The sequence below is a fragment of the Vipera ursinii genome (assembly GCF_947247035.1).
Source record: "Vipera ursinii genome assembly, chromosome: Z".
Lineage (NCBI taxonomy): Eukaryota > Metazoa > Chordata > Lepidosauria > Squamata > Viperidae > Vipera > Vipera ursinii.
The window spans coordinates 23,254,525-23,271,650 of NC_139517.1; the positions used below are offsets into that span (position 1 = coordinate 23,254,525).

Genomic DNA, 17,126 nt, shown 5'->3' on the forward strand with positions numbered 1-17,126 from the left:
ACACTGACTTACTGTCAAGACCATGTCTGTGGGTAGAAGCACACTCACAACTCAGGCAGGAATGTGCGATAACTCAAAGGTCGCTTTGTTCAGTTCCAGTGGAAACAAAGTCAGTGTTGGTAGCACATTGCTCCCAACGCTTACATAGCCGTCAGGTACAAAGTTTCTGCACTCAAGCTACAGACTAGCATCCACCAACATATCTATATAAACCTTCCTCCCCCCTACAGTGCCTTTTACTGCTACCCCAGATGCCATACCTCCATGCACATTCCAACCTGCCTCCCCCCATCTGGCATACCACCCTCAACCAGGTACATATACCAGGCGACTCCCACCCTTATCCCCGGGTACCCAACTCTACCGCACCCAGCCACACTAGGGGATCTGCGCCCCAAGCCACCCTCCACAATCCCCAGGATGTCCAGCCCCGCGCCTTGAAACAACCATCCAGTGGCAGACATGGCTGGAGGGTCCAGTTGCCTAGCCACATCTGATTGGGTTTTGGACAGCCGCCGGCAGGAGGCTGAGGACCTAGCTGTCATCCGGTGGCTGGCAGGCTTGGCAGGAGGTGCTGTTCCTTCAGCCGTGCCTGTCAGTAGTCCTGAAGACAGCTGGCAGCCAGCCGAGAACGCAGGCATCAGCTGGCACTCGGCAGGCTCGGCCGGCTGCTTCGTTTGTGCAGGCATGGCTGCCGAAAGCCCCGGAAGTTTCTGGAGGCCTGCTGATGGAGATGGATGTCCGGGAAGGCCGGCAACAGTGGAGGGAATGGGTGAACGACCCAGCCGCACTGCAGTAGGATGGAGATGGTAGGAACAAGGCGCAGGGTCTGTATGTGAGGCCGTTTCCCCCATGGAGTGTCGGGCCCACGAGGCTCGACACTCTATCTTCCACTGCCTCACATCCTAGCTTATTAACATTGGCCCACATTCATTGCTTATGTGTAACAGAGAATACTGCTGATACATGTAAGCCAAATTCCCCTTTAAGGCATTAACAGGCATTCACTAATAATAATAATAATAATAATAATAATAATAATAATAATAATAATAATAATAATAATAATAATAATAATAATAATAAATAATAATAATAATAATAATAATAAACCTTTATTGTCAAAGTACAACATGTGTACATTGAGATTAGCTGAGCCTCCCCCTGTGCTCTCTCCCCCCAACACACAGTGATAACAAACCCTCCATCCCACTACACTATGTGAACCAACTACACCACACACTGGCCTCCCAAGTCAATTCTGCATAAGATTAAGGTAAAGGTAAAGGTTCCCCCGCACATGCGTGCTAGTCATTTCCGACTCTAGGGGCCGGTGCTCATCTCTGTTTCAAAGCCGAAGAGCCAGCGCTTGTCCGAGGACGTCTCCATGGTCATGTGGCCAGCATGACTAGATGCCAAAGGCACATGGAACGCTGTTACCTTCCCACCATAGTGGTCCCTATTTTTCTACTTGCATTTTTACATGCTTTTGAACTGCTAGGTTGGCAGAAGCTGGGACGAGTAACAGGTGCTCACTCTGCTACGCGGCACTCGGGATTCGACCCCCCAAACTGCCGACCTTCCGATCGACAAGTTCAGCGTCCTAACCCACTGAGCCACCACGTCCCTTCTCTGCATAAGATTATGTCCCATTTAAAAGCCTAAAAGCCCACGGATAAAAGCTATTTTTAAGCCTGTTGGTACGGCTGGCTATATTCCTATATCTCCTACCGGATGGTAGGAGAGTAAAGAGAAATCGTCCAGGGTGTGAGTCATCCCTCAGGATCTTCCTCACTCTTCTAAGGCAACGAGCCCTGGCGATGTCATCCAGTGGTGTCAGGGAACAGCCCACAATGTCTTGTGCTGTGCTCACTACCCTCTGTAATACTTTCCTATCCGCGGCTGTCAGACCAGCATACCAAATCACAATACCATACGAGAGGACGCTCTCTATGGTAGACCGGTAAAAGAGGGTCATTAGCTGTTGTTCTACCCTGTTCTTCCGCAAGATCCTAAGAAAGTGAAGCCTCTGTTGGGCCTTTCTAGCCACCTGGGTTGTGTTAACTTTCCAGGTCAGATCTTCACAGAGGTAGACTCGAGGAAATTTAAAGGAGGAAACTCTCTCTACACAGTCCTCCCCGATGTAAAGTGGGGCAGGTTCCTCCTTTTTTCTCCGGAAGTCTAACACCATCTCTTTTGTCTTGCCGATGTTTAGGTGCAAGTTGTTGTTACTACACCATATGGATAGTTTTGTACCTCCGCCCTATATGCTGTCTCATCCCCACCTGTAATAAGACCCACCACAGTTGTATCATCTACGAACTTGATTATCGCAGTGGATGGGTCAGATGATACACAATCATAAGTGTATAAAGAGTACAGGTAGGGGCTAAGCACACAGCCCTGTGGCGTGCCGGTGCAAAGCTTCAGGGGGGTGGACAAAGCAGACCCAACCCTCACTGTTTGTACCTGATCCCTAAGAATGTCTTGAATCCAATCGCAGATAACGGGGGAGAATTTCAAGTCAGTCAGCTTCTCGATGAGAATGCTCAGCAAAAAATGGTGTTGAAAGCCGAGCTGTAGTCAACAAAAAGCATCCTGACGTAACTTCCAGGTTTCTCGAGATGACTTGCTACAGAGTGTAAAGCAGTAGCAATGGCATCGTCTGTCGACCTATTTCCCCTGTAGGCAAATTGATGTTTATCAAAGATGAACACTAGATGAACTTCAAAGCTGAGTGGCAAGTCCCCAGAAAGTTGGAATATATTCCTCCGTGAAACTAAAACTGAAGTCCAAAAAATATCTGGAAGAAATTATGAGTCAATCTTGGCAAGCTTATTTAATATTATTATGTTAAGTAATAAAGACAATTAATGAAAATATCTGTTTTTGTATGTATTTTCTGAAGTATGATTTTAACATTACTAATAATATTATTGTCAAACCAGCTGGGAGTTGGCAGGCCTGGCTGGAAGACCCGTCTGCGCAGGCGTGGCCACTGGAGGTGACTGACGGCCAACCAGCACATGGAGGCATCCGGGAAAGCCTGCAGCAGCAAGAAGGTCAGGCTGGTGACACGACGGGTTGGAGGAAGGGCCCAGGCCACCCGAGGCCCATTGGGTGGCAGACACAGGACCGATACACGTAGCAGTCCCCCCATGAAGTGTCGGGCCCACGGGGCTCAACAATTATTAGATAACATTAGATAGCATTATGTATGCAATATGTATAGGCACATATATGAACAGAAGACTGTATTTTAATTTAATTATAATCTAATGTTAATAACAAATTTAGTTTGTGTTCACTTTACGTCCAACCCCACCACATCTGGCCAAACCAGGTATCCCACCCCCCCGAATTGACCCTCACAACAATCCGGAACCTCCTGGGCCTCATCACCAAACAGCCGTCCAATGGCTAACTGACCAGGAGGGCCCAGGCATTTAGCTGTGTCTGCCTGGGTCCTGGAAAGCCATCCGCTGGTGACAGGGGGCCCAGACGTCATCTGGCAGCTGGTGGGTCCGTTCATGTGTCTGCAGCTGCCAGCATGCCCGGAACCAGCTGGTGAGTGACCGAGGGTGACGGGACCAGATGGGAATCGCCAGGTCTGGCTGGAGAACCCATCTGCACAGGCGCGGAGACTAGCTGGCAAGCAGCAGAGGACGGCGAGACCAGCTGGGAGTTGGCAGGCCCGGCTGAAAAGCCTGTCTGCACAGGCGTGGCCACCGAAGGTGACTGAAGGCCGACTGGCACACGGAGGCATCCTGGAAGGCCTGCAGCAGTAAGAAAGTCAGGCCCGGTGACACGACAGGTTGGAGGCAGGGCCCAGGCCACCCGAGGCCTGTTGGGTGGCAGACGCAGGACCGATACACGTAGCGGTCCCCCCATGAAGTGTCAGGCCTATGGGGCTCAACAGGCAGCTCCCTCTACCAAGGCTCCACCTGGAAGACAAGAGGTTGCATCTGAGTGACCGGCCACCCGACCGGAGGGCTCTGCCCATCTCCCACCCAGCTTCCCCGGATACTTGCAGTGGAATGCCTGGACCAGTTGGGGTGCATGAATGTCTGCCTCAGCCACCCATGAGGCCTCCATCATAGGATAACCCTTCCACAAGAGTAGGTACTGTACTCTCCCCCTCCTCACCCTTGAGTCGAGGACTTCCTGTATCTCAAAGTTGTCACCATGAACAGGTCCAGGGACCCCTTTCCCCCAACCCACAAGTTTTTTTTTATTTTTATTTTTTATTATGGGACTTATATGCCGCCCTATCTCCCAGACAACTCAGGGCGGCTAACAACAATAAAAAACCAGCAGTACAAAAGTTAAGAAAAAATTAAATAACAGCCCCAAATATTAATTACACAGTTAAAATTAAAACTTTTAAAAACCCATCATCAATCCAGGTCAGCCTGATGGAAAAAGAACGTCTTGAGGTCGCGGCGAAAGGACTGGAGGTCCGGGGCCATCCAAAGCTCAAGGGGGAGTTGATTCCAAAGGGCTGGCGCTCCCACAGAGAAGGCCCTGCCCCTGGGGGTCGCCAGCCGACATTGTCTGGCCGACGGCACCCTGAGGAGGCCCTCTCTGTGTGAGCGCACTGGGCGATGGGAAGTCGTCCCTGGCAGCAGACGGTCCTGCAGATAACCCGGGCCTAAGCCATGTAGGGCTTTAAAGGTAAGTACCAGCACCTTAAATCTCGCCCGGAAGACAACTGGTAGCCAATGCAGCTCCCGCAGGAGGGGTGTAATATGGGAGTATCGGGATGCTCCCATCACTACCCGCGCGGCCGCATTCTGCACCAGCTGGAGCCTCCGGGTGGTCTTCAAGGGCAGACCTATGTAGAGAGCATTGCAGTAATCTATCCGAGAGGTAACGAGTGCATGAGTGACCGTACGTAGGGCATCTCGGTCCAGATAGGGGCGCAACTGGCGCACCAGGCGAACCTGGGCAAATAACCCTCCTGGCCACGACTCCAATATGATCTTCAAAACTGAGTCGTGAATCCAGGAGGACGCCTAAATTGCACGCCCTATCAACGGGAGGCAACACCTCTCCCCCCATAACCAAAGATAGAACCTCTTGGACAAGACGAGATGCCGGTACGTAGAGCCACTCAGTCTTGGCTGGGTTGAGCTGGAGCCTGTTCTTCCCCATCCAAATCCGTACTGCTTCCAGGCAACGGGACATCATATCGAGGGCATCACTGGCTTGGTTCGGGGTGGAGATAAAGAGCTGGGTATCATTGGCATATTGATGATACCTCACCCCGAAACCACGGATGATCTCACCCAGCGGCTTCAGATAGATGTTGAACAGGAGAGGCGAGAGTACCGACCCCTGAGGCACCCCACAACTAAGGGGCCTAGGGGCTGACCTCTGCCCTCCTGTCAACACCGTCTGCGAATGGCCCGAGAGGTAGGAGGAGAACCACCGTAAAACGGTGTCTCCCACTCCCAACCCCGCCAGACGTCGCAGCAAGATACCATGGTCGATGGTATCAAAAGCCGCTGAGAGATCTAAAAGGACCAGGACAGAGGAATAACCCCTGCCTCGGGCCCGCCAGAGATCATCCACCAATGCGACCAATGCCGTCTCCGTGCTGTACCCGGGCCTGAAACCCGATTGGTATGAATCCAGATACACAGTTTCCTCCAGGACCAAAGGTTGCTGCCGTGCCACCATGCTCTCAACAACCTTCACAAGAAAGCGAAGGTTGGAGACAGGACGAAAGTTGTTTAGAATAGCTGGATCCAAGGCAGGTTTCTTGAGGAGGGGCCTCACCACCGCCTCTTTCAAGGTGGCAGGGAAGCACCCCTCACTCAAAGAAGCATTTATAACTGCCAGGAGCCAGCCTCGTGTGACCTCCCGGGCCGCACAAACCAGCCAGGAGGGACACGGGTCCAACAAACACGTGGCGGCACTTAATTTCCCCATGATCCTGTCCACTTCATCCGGAGTCACAGGATCAAACTCTTCCCAAATATTATCGGCCAGACACATCGTTTCCCCTTCGTCAGACACTGCCCAGTCGGAGTCCAGGCCAGCCCGAATCTGAGCGATTTTATTCACCAGATACTCACTAAACTCCTCGGCCCATCCCTGCAAGGGGTCCTCTCCCGTCCCCTGATTTAGGAGGGAACGAGTCACCCTAAACAGGGCGGCCGGGCGGTTATCTGCGGATGCAATGAGGGTGGCGAAGTAAGCACGCTTCGCCACCTCCATTGCCACAAGATAAGATCTAGAAAAGGATCTTAACTGTGTTCGGTCAGACTCAGACCGACTGGACCTCCAAATGCTCTCTAGGCCCCTTCTCCGACGTTTCATCTCCCACAAGTCCGCGGAGAACCAAGGATCAAGCCGGGATCTGCGCCGGGTCAGAGGCCGCAAAGGCACAACACGGTCGAGGGCCTCGGAAGCCGCCCGTTGCCAGGAAGGCACAGACCTGGCATGCATTACTTAAACCTGGTTGGGCCCAGAGGGAGGGATCCCTTTGATTGAGTTATGCCCACCAGGTTTCCGTGTGCTTCACTAGCCTCGGGCTCAGGGTAGGGGCGGGGGGGTGGCAGTTGTTATTAAAGAGGCCCTTTGTCTGCGGGAGACCACTGCCCCTCAGATTGGTGGATGTGAGTCCCTCCTCCTGAGGTGGGGTCCTGGGGGTCAGTTGGGTCTGTTGCTCACGTACCTTTCTCCCAGCTGCATGGCAACAGCCCTGCCCGGGCTACTCGACACTCTCTCAGGGTTGGCAGTTGAGTTTCCCAGGCTTATGGTTCTGGGAGATTTTAATCTGCCTTCCCTGGGTGGTGCGGTGGCCTGAGAGTTCATGGCTTCCATGATAGCCATGGACCTGACCCAGATTATTCAGGGTCCGACTCACGAGGGGGGAAACACGCCCGACCTTATTTTCATCTCTGGGCAGTGGCTTAATGGTCTGGGTGGGGTTACTCCAACATCTCAACCCCTTTCATGGACAGACCATTATTTCCTACGGCTGGGCCTCCGTCATGCCACTCCCCGCTGCTGGGATGCGGAACCGACCAGGTGGTTCCGCTCCAGGCGCCTGAAGGACCCAGATAGGTTCCAGACGGCGCTTGGACTGATTCCTTCCTCCCTTTCCCACAGCCCGGTCGAGACCTTAGTTGTCACTGGCAGGCTTCAGCAGGCTGCTGTGGAAAACCGGGTGGATCTTACCCGGGAACTTCGGCAGCCGGAGCCACACCGTCACAGGATTGACTTACTGTCAAACCCACATCCGCATAAAGAAGCACACAGAAGCGAGCAGGAACGGGTGACAAACCAAAAGTCGCTTTATTCAGCTTCAAAGGGAAATAAAGTCAGCATTGGCTGCAGCAGTAAGAAATTCAGGCCCGGTGACATGACGGGTCGGAGGCAGGGCCAGGCCACCTGAGGCCCATTTGGTGGCAGACGCCGGGCCGATACAAGTAGCGGTCCCCCCCAATGAAGTGTTGGGCCCACGGAGCTCGACAATTATTAGATAACATTAGAGAGCATTATGTATGCAATATGTATAGGCACATATATGAACAGAAGAGTGTATTTTAATTTAATTATAATCTAATGTTAATAACAAATTTAGTTGACTTCAATAAGGACTTATAAACATTTTATCTTCAAAAATTTAATAGTGCTTCAAACAAAGCTTACATCTGTTAACAGTCAACAGGTCAGGTGAGGGAGGAAAAGCTGGATAGAGTCTTTAATTAAACCAACATTCTGTCTCCAATTCTTGCACATCTGAGTTGTTAATCCATTTCTATTGCTTATTTCCAAGAGAAAATGTCCTACATATGAGTTAGCCATGTGGGAAAGATGTGAATCTGGTTTATTATTTTTTTTTTTTGTAGCTAAGAAGCTCTCCCCAAATGATTGTATTTGAGTTATTAGTTCAGGTGATCTTATTTTCCTACATCATGTATAAGATACTGGAAAGTTCTTTCATTACATTAAATTATTCTTATCATATTTTTATTTAAAGATAAATAAATCCCAGAGAGTGATCTTCCATAGTTATAATGGTGTCAGAAAAATAACTCTGTGGCTTTTGATGAGAACATAATGGGAAAATAAATGTTTCAGAATTGACTGATCTTCAGTAGAAAGAGAAAGTGAAACAGGTAGACCAGTATTCAATGAAGTCACCCAGAAAGCTCAATTTTCTCTAATTTTAAGATACTGATTTTTCAGCAATATTCCTGTGTCAAAATAGTAGGAAGAGGCAATTAGGTGAACATATGTGTTTGATTTACTTTTTATCTTGCCTTTCTTACTGTAGTAAACAACTTGTGTCCCATTGGTTCATTGAATATGAAATATTTCCTTACCGAAACAAACAGAAGGCATTGGGAGCAGAAAAAAAAGCAATGGGAGCAGGAACACATTCCAATTCCTTACTGCCATAGTGGTGAACCTATGGCATGGGTGCCACAGGTGGCACGCTGAGCCCTCTCTGTGGGCACACGCGCTGTCACCCCAATCCTTGCCTTCAGCTGGGCTTTATAAAACCTTTTCGCTTTAGGCCTCCGCCACCGTGTGCAAAAGATAAGGTTCAATCAATCAATCAGTTTCAACTTCTCGCGGGGAAAAAAGGTTCCCCCAAAGTTGGATTGATTGATTGAACTATTTAGTCCTACCCAGTCTGCTGTTACCACTGCAGTCACGCCCACCCAAAGGGCCACACCCACCCAAAGGGCCACGCCGACCTGGAATCCGATGATACATAAGTGGGTTTTGGGTTGCAATTTGGGCACTCAGTCTCTAAAAGGTTTGCCATCACTGCCCTACTGGCTTCCCCACTGAGTTTCCTTGTGGGAAGTTGGCAGAAAGCATCAGAAATCTTCCTTCCTTCCTTCCCTCCCTCCCTCCCTTCCCCTCTCCCTCCCCCTCCTTTTCTCTTTTCTTTATAACTGGTACATTAGTGCCTACGGTGGGAAGGGAGAGAGAGTGAGAGATTGATAGTGTTAGATCGTGGGCTTAGGACCTCATGGCCAAGATGGAGAACGCAGGACAACAGGGTTCAGCATAACTTCCTTTATTGATGTAGCACAGACTTGGCAAACAAAGGGGCAACTGCCCCTCTTATATACCTAGCCAGGTATACTTGGAACCAATCCCATTGTCTGGATTTCCCGCCAAAGACTGCCCTGCCAATACTGACAGGGCACCCTGCCACCTGGTGGTGTCAGTGGCTATCTCTGTGAACATCTCCTATATACATATATACATAACACCCCTTCCCCCATACATAAAAACAAACAAATAATAATGGGAACAATAAACAGCTAATGGAATAAAACCTGCAGTGTGAGCTTGGTTTTGTTTATATTACCCTAGCCTCAAGACCTTATATAGTCCTTGAGATACGCCGGTGGCCTATGGATCCTTGCTGACCATTTCACTGCTTGCCCCACATTCTGGTCACCCGGATCAACAAGGGCAACTGGATCTGCAATGTAGTTATCCCTTGGGATGCCATCAGGGTCCTGATTACCAGCCAGATGTTGCTCTGGAGACATATTTTGAGGCTTTTCAGGTTGTCTCTTCCTCAACTGGTCAATGTGTCTCCTCACCTCGTGATCTTCCTCCACCTCTACAATTAAGATACAGGCCCCGTTTTGCCCACTACCACCCCCAGGATCCAGGTAGGCCCTAGACCATAGTTCCAGGCCCAAACCTTTTCACCAATGTGCAATTCTCTGGTGGTGTCTGGTTGCTTCTGTTGAGCTGATACTCTGTCTGGGTATAGTCTGTCCAACTTAGTAATGAGTCGCCGTCCCCAACGCAACTCAGCAGGGCTGTTGCCCATAGCTGTACATGGAGTGGTATGTTGTGCCAAAAGAAACTGAGCTAACTGGTGATGCCAATCTCCACTGATGATGCGCCTCAATGCGTCCTTGGTTGTCCTCACCAATTGATCTGCCAAAACATTAGTCGATAGGTGGAAAGGCGCTGATGTGATGTGTCTAATCGAGTTGGCTCTGGTAAATGCCTGGAAATCAGCAGATGTGCATTGTGGGCCATTATCAGAGACCAACACATGAGGAAACCCATGAGTGGCAAATAGACCCCAGAGCACTTGAATTGTCTTTGCAGTGGTCATGCTAGAGACTGGAACTACTTCTAGCCATTTAGAGTGACTGTCAACCACTACCAGGAACAATTGCCCCTCAAAAGGCCCAGCGTAATCGATGTGTATCCTAGACCATGGGGTGTGAGTTGCTTCCCATTTGTGAATGGGAGCCTGTGGTTTTTCTGGCCTCGACCTCTGGCAGGTGTAGCACCCCGCTACCTGCTCCTCTGTGGCTTTGTCAAGACCAGGCCACCATAAGTAGCTCCTAGCTAGTCCCTTTGTCCTTACTATGCCAGGATGCCCCTCGTGTAATGATTGTAAGACCCTTTCCCTCAATTTCTCTGGAATAATAATTCTACTACCCCACAGCAAACATCCTTTATGAGAAGACAACTCGTGCCACCTCATAAAATATGCCTGGAATTCCGGCCCCGGGCTCTTGTCCTGCCACCCAGATGCTACCCATGAGCTGACCCTGCTCAGTACCTTGTCTGCTGTGGTGCCAGCAGCAATATACTTCACCTGTAGAGGACAATCTGGAAGATCTTGGATGAGAAGGATCTGTTCCACCGGTGCTGGATCTGGGTCATTGCTCATCATTGGCAACCTGCTTAATGCATTTGCGTGGCCCATGTCCTTTCCCAGTTTATGGACTAGTTTGCAAGCATAAGCGGATAGGAAAATGGACCACCTAAGCATTCTTGGGGAAAGAATTTGTGGTGTTTGTTTCTCAGCAATGGTTTGTGATCAGTAAAAATGGTGAACTCCTTGCCATACAGGTAATCATGGAATTTTTTTTACTCCTGACACAATTGCCAGTGCTTCCTTGTCAATTTGTGCATAATTCCTTTCTGCTTTTGACAGAGTTCGGGAGTAATATGCAATAGGCCTTTGCTCTCCATTTTCCTCTATATGACTTAATACAGTGCCCACCCCATAAGGGGATGCATCACACGCGATGCAGATAGGCTTATTTTCTATAAAATGTGTGATGGTAGAATCACTAGATAACAGTTGTTTAAGATTTGTAAAACTCTGTTCATGGACCTTGGTCCAGATCCATGGAGTTTTCTTATCTAACAGCCTGTGTAAAGGTTCTGCAATTGCTGCTTTGTGGGATAAAAATGTGTGATAGAAATTAAGTAACCCCAGAAAAGCTTGCTATTCAGCCTTATTTGTTGGGGTTGGAGCCAATTTAATTGCTTTCACCTTAGAGTCAGTGGGGTGAATACCCTTGGCATCAATCATGAACCCTAAGAACCCAGCGATGAGGACATCATCAAAATAGGGACATACACCAGGAATGCCCTTCAGAGTCCTCTCCATCACTTCCTGAAAAATCCCAGGAGCTACTGAGATACCAAAACGGTAACCGGTTAACTCGGAAAGCTCCTCTATGTGTCACTATTGTTTGAGTGTCAGCTGCTTCCTTATTCACTGACAGCTGCTGATACGCTTGCGCCAAATCAACTTTTGCAAAGAGCACACCACCTTAGACAGTGGCGAGGACTTGCCGGACTGACGGAACCGGGTAAGCATGCGGATTTAAGGCTCAGTTTACCGTAGCCTTAGAATCAGCACATATTCTAATTTCTCCATTTGCCTTTAACGGAGTCACAATTGGCATTTCCCAGTCTCCCCCATCCACCAGTTCTAACACTCCCTGTTCCACTAGTTTGTCCAGTTCACTCTCAATCTTATGTTTTAGGGTGAATGGGACTCTTTGGGGCTTGATAAGCACCGGTGGGACATTTGGGTTTAGTTTAAATTTAATGGGAGGGCCCGTGTACTTCCCCAGCCTGTCATCGAATACATCTGCAAATTCATTACAAACAGATTCAAGATGTTTGTGCTGGATGCTATGCACTCCCCCCAACCAAATGTCCAGGGCATCAAACCAATCCAGCCCTACTAAACCAGTTCTCTGCCCATCAGTCACCAAAATGTCTAAGGGACCCTGGAAGTCCTTAAACCCCACAGACACGGTGGCCTTTCCCCTGATTTTAATAGGGGTGTGCTGAAAATCTGACAGCTGTAAACTGGTGGGCTTTAAAGGGACCCTCTGCCTGCTCCGATCGCCAATTCTTTTAAATGTCTCATAGGAGATTATTGAGACTGCAGAGCTGGAGTCCAGCTCCATTGTGCAAGGTACCCCTTGCAGTTGGACCTGTATTGTTATTTTTGGTTTGAGCAGCTGATGGACTTCCATGTGAGACATGGTCTGTCTGCTCTTTCCAGGGACTGAGGGATCATGCCAGGATTTGTGCCAAGGGAGAACAGTACCTTCAAGCTCCGATGCCATAGCTTGTAATTCATTCAGGCTGTCTCTGCTCCGATTCCGGCAGACAGCTGCAATGTGTCCCGTCTTGCCACATGAATGACACTTTATGGATCTGAACCGGCAGGTCACACTCAGATGGTTTCCTCCACAGCTGGCACATTTCTGGTTGGATGTGTTGGCTCCACTCGGTTCCTTGCAGCCGCAGCTGCACACTGTGTCCTTTGTGGTGGATGATTGTCTCCACTGGCCCCTGTCATTGTCCCACGATGTTGGATGCTTTCCGGGTCTGTGCTGTACCACATCTACCTCTGCCTCTCCATCCAGGTTGCTGCTTCTGATGCTCGAAGCACACTCGTGATGTATGGTCGCTCGTGAGCTGCTGCTATTGCAGTGTGTGTGTTTGTCAGAGTCATTGGCTGCCTCGTAAGCCATCACCTGATCTAAGACCTCCCGCAGATTCATCAGTGGCTTCGCAAGGATCCTTTGTTGGCATTGCTGGTCTCTCAGTCCAAACACCACTCGATCCCTGATCCTGTATTCCAGATCAGGAAATTTACACTGGTGAGCAGCCTGTCTCAGCACCAAGACGAATTGTGAGGTCGGCTCACCTGGATGCTGGCTGTGCTGGATGAATTTATGCCGCCAATAGATTGGAGCTCTCACTGGCAAGAAATGCTCCTCCAGCTTCTTTTTTAAATCAGCATAAGAGACATTTTCAATGGGCATCGGTGAGCACAGACCAACAGCCACATCATACACGTCATGACCGCTTAAGCACAGAAGCACCGCTGCTTTCATTTTATCTTCTGTAATCTTGTTGATCATCAGGAACCCTTCGACTCATCCCAGATGTGCTCCCCAACACTCTGGCTCATCAATGTGGAAATGAAATTTGCTGGTCACTCCAAATTTAGCCATGTTGCACCAGTCCTAGAATGCTGCTTCATTAGGAAGGTCTCAGACTTTTTTTCTGCCTTTCCCACTTCAAAGTGACTTCAGCTCTGATTGAAACAGCATCCCATCCTCGTTGCCACTGTTAGATCATGGGCTCAAGACCGCATGGCCAAGTTGGACAACGCAGGACAACAGGGTTCAGCATAATTTTCTTTATTGATGAAGCACAGACTTGGCAAACAAACGGGCAACTGCCCCTCTTATGTACCTAGCCAGGTATACATGGAACCAATCCCATTGTCCGGATTTCCCACCAAAGACTGCCCTGCCAATCCTGACAGGGCACCATGCCACCTGGTGGTGTCAGTGGCTATCTCTGTGAACATCTCATATATACATAACAAATAGTGGTTGGGAAACTGTCAGAGATCACTAAAAATGAAGATCACATGGCCACAGGAACAGCTCTTCAGAAGCCAGTAGCAGTAGCATTGAAATAGCCACAAATTTCATTCTCTTAAGTGTCATGAGTCATGGATTTTGGACAGATTGTATAAATTAGCCTATTTCAGGTACCTTAGGTTTTTTTAAATGTCTTCTGATGCACTCTTTCATTTGTACAGAGTGGGTACAAATTTTACTAGTAAACAGATAAGTAACTCAATGCAGTGACCATATATAATATTCCTTCCTCCTCTTATTTTATTTGAATTACTAGAGTGGACCCCTTTGCAAACTTTCAAAAACAAAGGGAAGGCTTTCCTGTATAAGGGTTTTGAGAAGGAGGGCTTAAGATGGCTGCCTAACAAGAGCTCATCCTCTGTGTCAAGGATTCTCGGAATAAACCTCACCTCTGATTCTATTTATTCCTTCCTGACTTGAAAATTAAACTGGTAAGCTGTTTCTTACAGTACAAGTGGTCATGTACTAAGATTGGTTGTTCCAAAAATATGGAGACATTTACAGAATCTTCATTTAGAATTACATCATATTTCTTATTAAACATTGAAAAGCATGTATAATAAAGTCTCCAACTCAACTCTTCTTCAAGACTACACCATTGAATATAATATATCCATTTCAGAAAGGCGCATTGATTTCCTAAATTATATACACATTATACAATGTGTATGTTCATTCTAAATTATTAGCATACTCTGTTTATTAGAAAAAATCAAAGCAAACACATGAATACTACTAATAAAAATCTCTGGAGTGTTTTCTGTGCAGGATGTTTGGGAGCTAAATAAGTCTCTGTGGTGTCAAAGAAGATCAGTTAATCTTTCCTGCAATTCAGAAAACCATTTAAACCCTGTAATGAGAATGAAAAGCATTGTATACAATGCCACCTTCTAAATGAGGAAGAAAGAAAAAATGAATATTGAATCTAATCAGAAGAATGTGAATGAAGACAATAAGTAAATATCTTCTAGATTTTGCTTGTCTACTATTCTCATACTCCTATTCTAAAGTTTCATTTTCCATTTTTTTCTTCAGATGTCCTTCCTAGGTTTTCTTTCTGCTTTCCTGAGAGTTACGAAGGAGGCAACCAGCCTTCCTCCCCGAAACAACTCTTCTTTTTATACTGAATCACAAAAACTGTTTTTATGTAGAATGAGACCTCCGTGTTACAAGCTGACCTATGGAATAAGAAAATAATCATTATTGTTTGTTTTTGCCATAATGTTCTACTAACTTGTTTTCCTTGCCCTTCCATAGGCTTCTTTTCAAATTCAATATCTCCTTACCTTTTACAACTTGAATTTAGTAAGTCTGAGTTAAATAAAATTAAGATTTTTAAGAAGATATTGGACAGCCATTTGTCTGAAATGGTATAGAGTATCTTGCTTGAGCAGGGATTGGACTACAAGGTCCCTTCCAACTCCATTTTTCTGTTAACGGAAGGTAAGTTCCACATTTCATAGCCTTTTCTTTAATAATGAAATTAAATCAAACAAAAGTTGCTTCTCAAATTGAGCTGATATTTTAAGTAGTCAAATAGAATTGATGGTCAAATTAATTTCTGGATATCTACATTGTTTAAATATCTGAATTAATTCAAAATGAATAAAATTGATTTAACTGGGATGTTTTTATTTGATTTATCCTTGATCAATGCAACAATATATTAAATCAGATAAAATGTAAGAAATATAGATGATTCTTTTAAATAAATCTAGGAATTTTATATTTGAAGGTGATCCTCAGAATCTCTATTCTGTTTCCAGGCTCTAAGTAGCTGCCTGACTGAACCTTTCATTTCCCTTCTTTATTTTATTTGGAGCCTCCTTTTTCTTTTTGTTTCCTTCTTTGCTAAGAAACTCTTGCACTCTCGGGAAGAGTTTATTTGCCTTATAAATAAAAGCAAGAAAAACCATGGAGGATATACTGTATGCTCTACACAGTCCATGACGTTTAGCGGACCTCAAGATAAACACCTCTGCCACTGTGATGTGGAATGTCTCCTCTGCTTCCAGACTTAATTTATTTTCATGTTGAAAGTTCTTCTTGCTTTGATTTGAACTTTTGTATGTTTCATTTTACATCCAAATCACAGCACGAATGTAAGGTTGTATTTAAAAACCTTGGATAGTTTTGAAGGACAATTTGAAATGAATTAGAAATATTTTAATAGCTTCCACTTCACTTCCAGGACTGTCATAAATGTGGCCAGAAATGGATAATGACACAAGTGTGTTTCTTCTCTTGGAATTCTCAAAGATATGGGAAATTAAGATGATGTATTCAACTTTCTTCCTTCTCTTGTATTTAATGACAATTACAGGAAATTTTTTGATCATCTCTGTGGTTGCTTTGGACTCCCATCTTTATACTCCCATGTATTTTTTCCTGATGAACTTAGCACTGCAAGATGTTGGTTCTGTTTCAGTCATCGTTCCCAAAGCTGTTTTTAACTTAGTAATGAATATCAGGGATATTTCCTATTCAGGATGTGTAGCTCAAGTCCTCTTGTTTGCCTTCTTTACGAGTTGTGATATTGCCCTCCTTACTGTCATGGCATACGATCGGTTTGTTGCCATTTGCAATCCTTTGCAGTATGAAATAATAATGAACAAAACATTCTGTATAAAAATGGTTGGCACTGTATGGATTGTCACCCTCATCAATGCTGTGTTGCACACTATTGGCACTTTCACTAATCATTTCTGCTCTAATACAGTCAATCAGTTCTATTGTGAAATCCCACAGTTACTTAAATTTGCCTGCTCAGATACATATGTAATTGAAATTGGATATATGATATTTATTATGATATTAGTATTTGGTTGCTTTATTTTCATCTCTATTACTTATGCACAGATCTTCTCTGTTGTTTCAAGAATCCCTTCTGTTCAGGGAAGGAAAAAGGCCTTTTCTACTTGCTTTCCCCACCTCACAGTTTTCTCCATATTTTTGGTTGCCTCCTCATTTGGTTACCTGATTCCTCGACCCGACAAACCATCACACTTTGATTTCACCATTACAATATTCTATTCCATTATTCCACCCATGTTAAACCCATTAATCTACAGCATAAGAAACAAGGACATCAAAGTTGCTCTTTCAAAAATGTTTACTCTGAGTATATTTGGAATGTGTAGTCACAGAAATGGAATAAAAAAATAAAATAATGTTATTAATGGGAATGAAGGATGTTCCACAAGATGTTTAGATGTAACTTTTTATTGATTTGCTTTAAATGGAAAATCTCTCTCTCTCTCTCTCCCTCTGAAAAATAAGAATAAAAGTGATATAGAGTCCATCTTCAAATGCAAATCATTTTTGAAAGCTTGCTTTTGTTCTTACAACTTAATGTATTTATCTAGCATTTATAATACATGTTAGCAATCATCTAGCATAGGTCAG

General features: G+C 46.2%; 1 protein-coding gene across 1 annotated transcript; it reads left to right on the forward strand.

The window, feature by feature from the left end:
* Window positions 1–15,935: 15,935 nt before the first annotated feature.
* Window positions 15,936–16,886, forward strand: LOC310650042 (olfactory receptor 14I1-like; the record flags this gene model as incomplete). Its single annotated transcript, XM_083378880.1, has 1 exon — window positions 15,936–16,886. One exon carries the CDS (start codon window positions 15,936–15,938, stop codon window positions 16,884–16,886), a length of 951 nt encoding a protein of 316 aa, XP_083235006.1.
* Between the last annotated feature and the right edge of the window lie 240 nt (window positions 16,887–17,126).